This window comes from Lonchura striata, chromosome Z (genome assembly GCF_050655825.1).
Source record: "Lonchura striata isolate lonStrDom1 chromosome Z, ASM5065582v1, whole genome shotgun sequence".
Classification (NCBI taxonomy): Eukaryota; Metazoa; Chordata; class Aves; order Passeriformes; family Estrildidae; genus Lonchura; species Lonchura striata.
Genome location: NC_140740.1, coordinates 38,044,298 through 38,057,620, shown reverse-complemented (window position 1 = coordinate 38,057,620; position 13,323 = coordinate 38,044,298). Strand labels below are relative to the sequence as shown.

General features: G+C 35.4%; 1 protein-coding gene across 3 annotated transcripts in view; it reads right to left on the bottom strand.

The window, feature by feature from the left end:
• Positions 1 to 13,323, bottom strand: part of LOC144248372 (uncharacterized) — a 38,263-nt gene that overhangs the window by 12,754 nt on the left and 12,186 nt on the right. For 2 of the 3 annotated variants that reach the window (XR_014951268.1, XR_014951269.1), the window contains exons 2-3: positions 1,200 to 1,269; positions 492 to 652 (exon numbers count right to left, since the gene is read on the bottom strand). Coding sequence is in view for 1 of the 3 variants with exons in the window: in XM_085566640.1 (XP_085422766.1) it covers positions 572 to 652; positions 1,200 to 1,269 (151 nt within the window). In the remaining 2 variants the exon portion in view is untranslated. Of the gene's footprint in view, positions 1 to 252; positions 653 to 1,199; positions 1,270 to 13,323 lie in introns of those variants that run through there. The other variant, XM_085566640.1, reaches the window with a different exon arrangement.

The window sequence follows — 13,323 nt, the reverse complement described above, 5'->3', positions numbered from 1 at the left end:
AAGGGATATAACTGGTTTATAATTTTTTAAGATATAATCCTTTAAGTTTTTTTGGGCTATTCACATGTGAAATCTTAGTTCAAGATCAAGTTGTAAGTTCTATAACTTTGAAGTTACAACGTTTTCTTTCTGATTACAACTTATTTCAGTTTCTGGATCAGTTGTGGACCAGAGTATGACTTGTCTCGCCACATAGTTCACCAAAATAAAAAAAAATGTACAAGCATGGAGTAAATAAATACACAAATACTCTCATTATTAAAAAACAAAGTTTAATGTTATTAGGCCTTAAACTGGGATGAGATTAAAACAATTCCTACCCAAATCAGTATTATCTTCTCTGTACACAGCTCCCCTTGCCTTTACTCTGGTTCTGACACAGAAGTAGCAGAATTTGCCCTCACAACATAGTAAGAATTGCCAGCAAAGTAGGGAAAGGAGATTTCCTGGGCATATACTTGTATCAGCCAGACAATGAATGCTGGACCTACCAGGTTATTTACTTGAGTTAAACTCTTGGAGAAGGAGATCACGTACATCCTCTGGACAGAGTGTGCTATTTGCCATGAGTCTATCCAACAGAGAAATTTGTAGCCCACAGAGCTGGATCCAGCAAGGAAAAGAGCCCTTTTTCAAACAAATCTGAGAAACCCTGGGAGAAAACAGACAGATTTTTGAAAAGCATGAAGAAAATCTTCCTGATTACTAGTAATGACTGTACAAAGGTTAGTCCCACATAGGAAGGTGGGCCATTTCAAATCAATCTGAAAGAATAAATCTGCAAGGGGTGGGGGGTGGGAGGGGGGGCTGGTGGGGGGTGGGGTTAAGGGGATAGAGGAACTATTGTGAATAAACATTTGCCATTTCACCAAGTTGACATGTCTGCTGTTTCTGTGAGTGCTGTGTCAAAAATGGCCTTCAGACTTTAAAACTTTTCAATATGCTCTGGAAAATTCACTACAGAAAACATGAATTCGCCTCATTCATTATTTTTTTCATAGTATTTTTTTAACCTTTCCACAAAAATACTCCCAAATCTGCATTAGCTGCATATCCAGTGTGTCATACTCTAGCACTTTGAAGCAGAAAGTCTTTGAGCCAAAGGACATTGTTTTCTGTTTTCATAATTTATTCTTCACTGACGGAAAGTCTTTGAGAATACATGTGGCACTGCTTAAGGAATAACAAAATTTTCATACCTTTCCATAAATTTGTCTGTCCTCTTGTTCAATCATGTTCTCTGTTGCTCTACTGAATGTGAATGTATGTCTGTAAGGAACAATACAGCAAGAGGCTCATATAAGTGGAATGTCTGCATTTTCATTTGTTCACAAAATATCATGAATAACTTCCTATTATAAATTAACATACTACAGTTGGCTTTGGAACAACTGCAGCAATATTTCTCAGTGGAAAGTTGTGTTATTAATCTTAAAAGAAAGAATATGCTGTTCTTAAGCATTCTTGGAGGATTTTTTAAAATTATTTTCCCCTTTCTTCGTAAAATCCAGTAAAATTCAATGCTTAACACTAGCAATTCTCTGAATAAGAGAAGAATGGAAATTTACATTGCTTTACTTATTCTCTGCTTCTGCATATAACAAGAGTTTACAGTCATTCTCCAAAATATAAAAGCCTTTTATCTCCATTTACAGTTAAAAGCAATCCCACAAGTGTCCAGGTGAGAGCTTATATGTACATAAATAATATGATCAGAAGTTCCAAAACTGTGGTGCATCTAATTATTACCTGATAACTTGACATTTTGATACTCCATTTAGATAGCCTGATGCTATTTTACTCAATTTCCAGGTAATAATTTCACATTTCTTCTTAACAAAGAAGTGAGTGAAATTCCATGTTATTTCTGAAGAAAAAAAACCTCAAATGGCATGAATTTGGTATTATCCGGAAGCAGTAGGAGCTATGCTTCTTCAGGCATGGAACCCTATGGCAATCCCAGTGACAGCTGTGTCCTCCCCAACATGCAGTTCTGAGGGTTCAGAAATGGAGCTCCTGGGCCAAGGTTTGTCACAGGTTCCATGAGAAGCTAGTGAGTTTCACTAAGGCTTGTGAGCACTTACAGGACATTGAGGAGCTGACCTTCTTTTGATACCCCTGAAGTAATGGGACCATCCTGGCAATTAGGTAATGGTTCTCTTTCTGCTCAAAGGAAAATTTTGGGTTAAGCTAAGAATAGCAGTATTTTGCCATGTTCCTTCTTCTTGTCAGGCTGATGGCACAATAGCTGGGAGATGTGTTCTCACAAATGAGGGGAAAACTCGGAATATATACAATTTCAGGTTTGGGTTTTTTTTTTTTGGTCGTTGTTTTGTTTTGTTTTGTTTTGTTTTTGTTTTGGTTTGGTTTTTTTTTGTGGTTTTTTTTTGTTTGTTTTTTGGGGGGCTTTTGTTTAGATTTTTTGTTGTTGATTTTGGTTTTTTGTTGTTGTTTTTTGGGTTTTTTTGTGGTTTTTTGTGGGTTTTTTTTGTTTGTCTGGTTTTTGTTTTGTTTTGTTTTGTTTTGTTCTGTTCTGTTTTGTTTTGTTTTGTTTTGTTTTTTCGTGTTGAGCAGTAATGTTATGACAAAAGAGGACAGAGGAATTTGAAGTGTCTGGATTCACAACTTAGGTGGCCAGCAATCTAACAGATCACTGAAGCCTTGAGAACATTGGGCAAGGATATATGGCTCTGATAATATTATTAATGCTGGTTCTTCTGTATATAAAGCTTCATTCCTGAGTTTGAAGATCTAGCTTTAGAATTTCTTGTGATACTGTGATTGTAAAACAATATTATCCAGTTTCTATCTTCACTAAAAATAGTGAAGATGTGCCAGGCCTATTGTAGCCTAGGAATAAAATTGCTTAAGTATTTAGGCAGAGTTGTATATCTAGTGTTTAGCTACTGCGCACTCTCTTGGAAAACTAACACTATAAGATTAAAAGAAAAAAATCATGGCCAGCTGTGATAGTACATTTTTCCTCTTCTGTCTTTATTGGAGGATACAACAGCTATTTTTATCTTAAAAAAATATTTGCCTCAAACTCTAGGTTCAGTTGTCTACATTTTGCTTAGTTTATTTGACATTTCTGAGAGTGACCCATCTCCAAAGGGTGAATTCAGCAGACCACAGAAGCAAGCACTAATAATGGATATGACATGGAAATGATTTAAGATGAAAGGTGCGCTTGAATTTGTAGGAAACTAGGATAATCTAGAAATGAGAATTTCCTCATGCTCTACTATTAGAAAAGCCCATGGTTACTACTGAAGACAAGATTTTCCAGAGGCTGAAAATCTTTTTTTACAGTTGTTTCTTTACATTTACTTATTCAGTCTTTCATTTTAAAAACAACAAAAAATTCTACTTCAATTTGTCATATAGGTAAAACACATAGAGCTTCATTATTAAAATATCTTGACTACAGCATGCTGTATAATTTTATGAATGAGAGTGCCATTATTTTGATGTCTAAAATGAGAAATGAACTGTTTTAGAAGCCTTACTGCCACTGTGGCTGCTAAGCTTTTCAGCAGTTCTTACTCTGTGGGAACGACCTGAGTATTCTCAGCTCAGAAAAAAACTCCCCCAAAATAATAATACCTACGGAGAACATTTACAGAATTGCTCTTACACTTTTTTTCCCATTTGATATGTGTTCCCAGAGATCTGGGAGCTCTTCAAATTCCAGAAAGCTAAATGTTTCCAAGCATTTTTTTGTATCACCATAGTTCTCGAGGGAAAAAAAATCTCTTAATATTTCCTATGACAAATACACAAATAATCCAAGGCCAGCAGAGGAAAAGTTGAGGTTTGAGGCATCTGTTAAAGCCTAGACTGCTTCAGGCATGACAGTGCACTCTTGTTGGATCAATTAACTGGACTAGCCATGTGAAAATAGTTGGTAGGATGTACACAGATGAATAAGTTCTTTAATTTTTCATAAAGCTACAAGCAGAAAAAAGGTCATGAGAGACAGAGTATACAGTCAAGCTTGGCTACATAGCAGACATTAAGAACAAGGGTTTCTGCCAAGCCAGTGGCAGAAATGAGCTACAGAAATGAGCAAATCTGCAGAAACTACTCCAAGTTTTGTTCTGCTTCACTTTACAAAAAAAGATTCATCCTTGAGTTTACTTCTTCCTCTGCCCAAGAGCATGTATCCCAGAAACATATGGACGCACCAACCTTGGATAGGGAAAGATTCGTTTACTTTGAAGATAATTGTGTACTTTTCCTCAAAGTCAGCTTTGCCAGGTAAACTAGCAGAACACACACATATTCATCAGAAATTCATTTAAATAGTAAGACAGAAAAGTGAGTTTGATAAACGTGCTTGTATATAATGGTCCAGATTGTTTGGGTGTGTTTCTTGCTTTTTGCCCATTTCCCTTGCTGGTGTAAGAGACAAAATTCTTGTTACCATCTCACATGTAAGAACTTTCAAATGTGGTTACAGATCTTTGGTGCTTCTAATCTAGCTAAAGGATCCACAGATATCAAAGGCTTGTTTTTAAAGATTTTTTTCCTGAATATTATTATTTTTCTTTTCTTAACATCCTCATATTTAGAACGCTCAGCATCTCCATAAGTCAGGCCAGGTCCTATATAAGATCTGAAGTGGCAAGAGTCAATTGACTTTCTTAAACACTATCTGTGAAGGCAATGCACAGGACTGTACAGTTAGGGACAATAGGATTTTAAGACACTGGGAGAGCCTTTAAAGTTACCTTTGGAGCAGTTAATTGGCTGTATTGCTGCTTGGCTCAAGGGAGAACATATACATGGAAAGGTGTATTTAATGTCACAGTTCAGAATATATTAACTTTTCCCCTCCCATTACAGAGTAAAGATTAAAACATGATATTACTGGCTTTCAGCGATTTGCAATACTCATTGTATTTGAAAGATGCTGACATCTATACATGCTACTCTGATTTATCTTCTGAACATGAGATATTCACCAACGATGATAAGTTCTGAGCAACTGGCTACACTCTTAATGCATGTAAAAACACCATGACAAATATTTTGAGGGCAATTTGCCAACAATGTTTTCAGGGACTATACAATTGCTTTATCAGCACATGATATTTATTTCTGATTCTCTGTCCTGCAGATAGAAAAACACTTTAATACTGAGAATTTCAGAATTTCAAGAGTAGTATATTACTTGGAATTTTTTCATTCTTATCTGGCACCATAGTTTAAAAAAAAAAAAGTAATGAGGAAACAGGGTACTACATATATATTAAGAAAATGAGCCTGCCCTGAAAACAGCAGAAAGCAGTATCAAAGGTTGTTTCATGGGAGTTTGGGGAATTTTGCATTGCATGATTGAAAACCGGTGGCATAGCTAATGAATTGGCAAAAGGTGGCCCCATATTCTGCTGCAATGATTTGAGTGTTAGATTGTGTCCAGACATATGAGCCATTGCTTGAAGGACTGACATGGAACAGTTCTGAGCCAGTGTTACCTGGTTGTAAAGGTGATCTTATCATTAGCTTGTCCCAGACTGAGAAAAGGAATTTGGAGTTCAGCCACATCACCATATCTACATCCGCCTGTTTGAATTTTAATTAAAGCCAATATAAGGCTAATACAAGTTCAGCTGTTGTTTGAGGAGCTGAAAACTATAGCCTTAAGATTTTTACATTTGAAACTGAACATTGAAATTTATATTATTTGATTTAATGTAAATCAGCTTTGTTCCACTGTAGTTGCATAAAGAGGGAAGCATGAGATTTATAGATTTGTGCTACACATTTAAATACTCAAAGCTTTTACATGTGTGCTATATGCATAGACATAAATATTTAAAGAGGAAAAACATTTTAACAATAAAAAAAAAAAAAGCCAAATTTGACTCAAAGAAAAATGAGGTTTAAGTTCAACCTAAATATATGAACTGTTACACAAAAGACTGGTATGCCTATTAATTGTTTTGTGGTATATTTTCCAGTGTATTATTTTTGAGGCAATCTATCATGCACTCTGCTATTAATATAAACCTGGAATGTTGTACTGTCTACTTAAATAAAGTTTTATGTTATGCTTACAGGGATTTCTGTAAGTTGCAGAATTTCTTAATAAGAGAGATCCTTGCCCACTACAAATTAAAAAATACCATCTGTTTCTTTAGAAATCTGCTGTGGCTTGGGCCTCACCCATAGTGCAATGAAATTAGATCACTCTTCACCCTTCCTTTCCTACTTCAAACCATGAATCAAAAGGGTTTTTGAGTGGGTCTTAATACAAGAAGGATACACCAAAAAAATCAGTGTTTTGTAAGTCTTTCCAGGGATGGAAACAGTAGCTTTCAAACTGCACTGATTCCTGAAATATAGTAATTTTCCTGGAGACATGACTTAGATGGAACCTTACTGTTGACTGAATAGGACTTTCAACCTAATGCTGAACCAAAGAAAGAGAAACAGAGGAATGTCTCACAGGCATGGGGACAGACATGGGACCTGTGGGGTTGGTGGTGAAAAGCTGCTCATGGAGATGAAAATTTCTTGCAGTGGTGCCACCTCCTGAAGCTATGAGGTCTCACAAACTATTGAAAACATAGGCAATAAGAAAGAAAACAGACTAGGATTCTTTGAAAGGAAGGTGTTCTCCAGTACTAATATAAAGCAGAGCTGGAGCCAGGGCTCACCACTTGGAGCAGTACAATGTTGATAGCAGTCTCCAGTGACCATCAGAGTTAATTCTGTTGTCATATTCCAGAAAGGCAAATAAGTTGAGCCTACAGAAAGCTGAGGATACAAGTCATGCTAAATGACAGCCCAAGAAAAATGGCCAAACAGTCCTGTTCATTATCCTAAGAAAAAGCACTATCTGTGACCAGTAAGAGAGAGAGCAGGGCATAAGGAGTAGGGAAATTGAGAAATGCTATGCTCATGCCTACAGTGGTGGCTATAACTGTCTCCACACAAAGAATCTTCAGTTGCCATTGCAATTGCTTCCAGTCATTTTAGGCATGTTTTAAACTTCCCTGAATTGTTGCAATAAGTCAGAATTATTGTGCACAAGTTCTACAGTACTTTCTGTTAGAAATCCTGCAGTGTATATCCAGAATAAAAGTACAAATATTGTACTGAGGACTTTTCATACTAAGTTATATTATGGCATCACTATTTTCAGACACATGAAACTCTTGTAAAAACCATATTATGATCGGTAACTAGCAAAAGATACTTTGGATTATTAGCCTTTTAAACAGGCATGTGCCCAAACTGTATTCCTGGAAAAAACGGAACTCCTTAGAAAAATATTAACTAAGATGTTACTTTATTTGACACTCTCCATCTGCTAACTTTACACTACTGTGATATTCCACAGGTGGTATTTACACAAGACATTTGAGGATTTTAAGCCAAATCTAGTCTAAATAAGCTTGATTGAATATGATGTCCAAAATGAAACAGATTGTCCACGTACATACAGTAAGTAGTTTGGATATATTTGGCCAGATGGAGTTTGTTTGAGAGTGGGGTGTGATCATTACAGTAATGGGGGGAGGGGCTCATTCATCCCCAGATAATACTAATTATTCATCACAAACTAAACAAGTTATCTAAGGAGTGATCATGTTTTATTTATGTTTTGTTTTTTGTTCTTTTAAAGTGAGTTTTCACAGTTTTAAAAAGACAGTTTACCTAGAAAGCTTTCAGTTCTATATAAGGAATCCATTCCCAAATGCTTTGTGGTTTATATTTTTCATTTAAATTTTAGTTTTTCAGTTCATATGTAATGAAGCTCTGAGTCTTACGGCTCTGATATTTGCTCACAGTATTATTTTATGCGCCTTTAGCATGCAATTCACCCCTTCAGACAGAGTCAGTAAGAGTTTTGTATAATGCTTCCATGATGAATCAACCTTATGCTTTTCTCTGTAAAGTTTCTGTTTCAAAAATGCAAACCAGAAAATATTAACAGATATGCTAAACTTGGAATTATTTTTTTGAATAAAATGAAACCATCTATCACTGAGAAGTATAAAAATTGTTTTGCAAACTGTGTTGCTTGTGTAAGTCTACAATTACTCTGCTAACATGATGTGCTTATAAGTCAGTTGCAGCATAAGCACATTATTCTGTCTGTGTGGAAAACCGCCAACTGAAATACAGACTACTGTTGGCAGCAAAACTACTGCACTCTGAAGACAGAAATTTGTCAGCTTAAACATGTGCTGCAGCCTGTGACCTTGATACCTGATTTATACTCTGTCAGGTATATTAGATTTCATGGGCAAAGTGTGTATATAGACCAGCTGGCTTCTTATGGCACCTTAAATGAGCTCCAGCTCTCAAAAGGCAGGTGTTTTACTCTTAAACAACAACAAACAAAAATTTTAACTGTTGTCTCTATTATTTGTGATCCCCTTCTTTATTTCTGAGGAGACTGAAAGAGGGGCTTTTCTACTTAGGGATACACAACAGTTGCTGCAAGAAGAGTACACAGAATCCTTTGTGTTCCTTTGTACTTCAGACAATTCACATGCGATTATCACTATTACTTTGCTCTCATATGGATTTCTGAAGAGATTAAATTAACTCAACTCTGTCCTGTTTTTTGGGACTATAGGCTGATAGTCATACAGACATAAAATCTGCCAAGTTGCCTAACTACTTTCATAATGCTGGATTCCTAACTAAGTTGAACCTTTTTAAATCAGTCTTTCTGAGCTGAGAGTGCTAACAGTAAACTCTAAGTTAGAAATAGTTGATTTGGATGCTGCCATGACTGGGAATAAGAGACTGGACAGAATAAACCTCTCATGCTGGCTTTTTTTCTCCTCCAAGCTTGTTCATAAGCTTGTTCATAAGCTAACAAGTGAGATAATGAGACAATAAAAGCAGTAATCAATCCAGGCAATTTTTATTAAATAGTTAGAATATAGCAAAGAATCAAGTAAACAAAATAAGATCCTCAAGTTCCTCTTTTAAGAATTTTAAAACTAGATGGAGTGTAGATATGAAAGACATGAATAAGTAATAGAAAATGGACATTTTCCTGTTGACAAAGATTATCAAGTGTCTTGACTGTGAAAATATTAATTTCTCTCCTTTCCTCAGAGATTTTTAATCTCTCAAGGAATCACTAGAAAAAGAGAGAGAGAAAGATTTTATTTTCCCCAAACATATTCAATAAACTTACATCAAATGCATAAATGATAGTTTTCTGGATATTTTCTGTGGTCATACTACTCAGGAGTGCTTTCCAGAACAGCTGAAAAAACCATATACCACCAGTTATACATGAGTAGCCTCCTTTTACATTAAAAATAATATGTGAAAAATTCAGTAACAGGAAAACAGCAGTGTGTGAGAAAAGAAATTCAGCAGTGAGATGCCAATGGTTTGTCATTTAATCTAACCTTCACACTACAGTTACTTTGTTTTTCATGACTCAGTTGCTGTTTAAGTCATAATGGCTGGCTAAAAGCTATTTAAGTGGGAGAGAAAAGCCAACCATTAAAATGGCATTTTGAGGAATAAACTGGGAGAGTGGCTGATGACCTGTGTCAGAATGTGCTGTGTGGAAGGAATCGTTCATGAATAAAAGAAGTATGGATATTTACTGAATATTAATTTGTTCTATACCTAACCAGCTAAGCAAAAGTACCTGTGACCTTTTTTTTTTGTTCCTTTGATTGAAAAAATTAAATATTAATTATGCCTCTTCCTGAAATGCCCCTCAATTTATTTGATACATGATCTATTCACCATACAAATATAGGGTTCAATATTTCAACATTTTCATATTACATGAAGGATAAAGTCTCAGGTGTTGAGATGTTTATGCTGAGAGTTGAAATTACACAATAGTTTTTCAGTCCTTCTCTCGTTTAGAATCTGTCACTCAAGCAAGTAATTGACAAAATGGTTTATATTCTTACAGCCCCTTTTGCCTAATTACATGGTATTTGTGGGTTGGCATGTTCCTTAAGCTTATCCCATGCCTGCACTCATTTTCCATAGGATTAATGATCTGGGTCTTTTTTAACACTTAAGTAGCTCTTTCTAAGTGCTTAACAATACTACAGAGATGTCAAGAAAAAATAATTCCACGTATGCCTCGAATTGATGAAAAGCACACTGTTTGTACCAGTTTAAGTAGGAACCTCAAATTTTTTTCCTCATCAGAGCTAAAAAATCTTTCACATGTAAACAGTCTCAGGGACCTTCTGTGCAGCACCACAACAGAATGAATCTTCACAACAAAATTCTGTGAAAGTCAGCCTTCAGGAACAGAAATATTCACTCTCAAATTTAGTGTGAACTTTACAGTGGCTTTAAATCCTTTGCAGACTGCACTAGTTAAGAAATATAAGTCAGTATGATCTAGCCGAGTCAGCACAAATAAATTAAAGCAATGAATTATTTGTAAAAACATGCTACTGCCTAGGGGCTATTTCTTACTGCCTCTTCTTTATTTGAATGTCTGGAGTCTCCAGAACTAGATCACACATTACTTCTTTTTATTGCAATGTACTATAATCCTGCTTTTCTGACAGGGTATGGTGAAGAACAGACTGTACATCCCAGAGGTATATACACCTGCAGCTCTACAATAACTATAGTAATAAACTGCTCCTGCTCTGAACTCAACTAAATTGAATTCCCATTATTTCTATGTCCATAGGATGATAGAAAATTCTCTCTTTGAAACTTAAAATCAATCCCTATTTTATAAGTGCCATATTTTGCCATTTTCCTCAGGAAAATCACCTGAAAAAGGTTTAATGAACATTTAGCCTGAAGGCTATGAACCTTAAGATTCCAGTAAGTTTCTTATAATGATGCTAGTTTTGTAAGAATAAATGAATGGCTGTTTAAGGATCAGAAGGAAAGATGCAAAATATCAATTTATTTATCTTCAGTTCCTAAAGAGTTATGTCATAATTCAAAACAATTCCATTTTAAAAAAATTCAATTTTTTGACAGAAAATATGGACACTGTTTTACTTGTCTCTTGTGTGTGTGAAGAAAAGCTGTGATAGTTCAATTCTGTATTATTTTACTTTTTGTGCTCAGTTTTCTTTAAGTAGTCATTTATTTAGAAGGAAAGGAAGACAATTTTCACTATCACAGTCTCATTAATCTTCCCTGCTTACTGACAGTTAAGTTTTGCATAGTTAAGGATAGCTAAAGGTTGTAGTTCTGCTGCTTTCCTTTCCTCTAACTTTTCTATTTTTAGTAAGAGAGAGAAGGAGGCTAAATCTATCCCAGTGTTTGTGAAACACTCATACATCCCACTGGGAATTACATACATCCAGATAAGCATCTGTGGCACATTAATAACTGGGACTGTCTCCTAACATGCAGCATGCTTCCTTCCTGAGTGAATCCTTAAGCCAAAGGTGTCAGTAAGAATATTTCAGCCCCTGTGGGAAAACCTGATTTCCCACCACTAATGCAGTACCATCCAGCAACTCTAAAAATTTCCATTCACTAAAGAGTAGCAAAGATCCATTATTTTCCTCTTTGTTCTCATTATAAAAATGTATCTCACATGGTGTAGGAGGGAAATGCTACAGAGTGCACTTAGAGGACATATACTGTTGAAATAGAATTGCCACTAAATTACATTTTAAAAGTCACTGAAAACAGAGTCACTGAAAACTCTACCAAATAATGCATTAGATAATGATCTGGTCTGATTCACACACAATAATCTAGTAGTCACAAGTACAGATAGAATATTCTTGGTGTGCCTTGACTTTTTTTGCCTTTGTAATAATCACAGTTATCAACTTATTTTTTCTTATTATGTGTAGTAGCACCAGAATCCAGCCTCTCCCCTTGACTATTAAGATCTTCCAAGTGCTATAAGAAGATGTAGATTTCTAAGGTTTATTTTGCCAGCTTCAGCTTCCTGTGTGGACTGCCATTTGATACACACAGCCAAGTAACTTGACTTTCAATCAGAGATTGTTGTAGTTCCTATTCTTGCTACACAGTCATAAATTTATAGCTGTTGAGAAGACCAGCATATGAACTCTTATTTTTTAATGCAAAATTTTAGGCATGATTAAAAAAAAGTATTTGAGTGTAAGACAAAATCATAATATTTTCATACAATACATCATAGGATTTCTATTTCTGTAGATGAGAAATTCATAGAACATCCTCTGGAGAGCAAAGCAGAATAATGAAGCTGCACTGCTTAAAATGTAAAGTCCTTTAAATACACATATATGTAAACTCTATATCTAGATACTGTGCTCTGAAGATTTTTAAAGGCAAAACAAAGCTTTTTTTGACTAAAGGGTTGTCCTTGAATATGAAAGAGATGTGGTTTTGTATTTGACATTGACCTACTGTACCTGTAAAACACATTGTAATTGCAAAACACAGTGTTTTACTTGGGTCAGAGATTCAAGACAGAAAATTTCTCTCTGTGCAGTTTTATTTCATGTATTGCTTTTTGATTTTTTAAAAGGATCTCTTAGTTTGCTTAGAGTGATGGAAGTCTTTATATGAGCAAATGCCTAAACTATTTGCTTTTCTCTTTTCTCCTCATGAAGTTTCTGAGGAATGACAGGTATTTACCAAGTCTCTGTGTGAAGGCCAAACAGCTCCTGGTCCCTTAAAGATCATTCTTACCCTGTGTGGTATATTGTTCCCAATTATTCCGAACACTGAATTCAGGCAATAGAAAAGGTCACCGTGCCCTATCAAAACTTGCTTGAAGTGATGACTTACTTGTATCCATTCACCCTTTAAATCATCTGGGGAGCCAGAAACTATCCCTAGTGATGGGATTTTCGCTGTTCTGAAAGGCAAGATACATATGTACCCTGAAAAACATGGTCATTTAAAGCGTTCTTTCAAGTTCTTTCTGCATCTGCATGGGTATGGAAATAATAAAGGCCAGTTCAGTAGAGAAAATATAGTTAATCTTCACATTTTCATAAATGGCTTCTCTGATACAGTGCAAAATGTACATAGCTCTTACCTTTAAGAAATTATGTGGAAGACAAAACCAGTGCTTAGGTGTGTGATTTCAATGGTAAGTACTGCTAAATGGGTTGCCACTGTACCAGCTCCTTCCAGGCAGCAAAACTCAAAATACAGAATATTTATTCTCCACTGTTTTTAAGTAGTTTCAGAGAGAATATAATCTATTTTGTGTTAAGCCTTCAGACAAAAAATCCAACCAACCAAACAATAACATCAACAAAAAACCCAACTGAAAACAAAAACAAAAAAGCAAGCAAAAAATCCAAACCAAAACACAAAAAAAGACAGACAAACAAAAATAAAATCAACAGGTTTTCCCTTTCTCAAACTTTTAGCAGGAAAAAA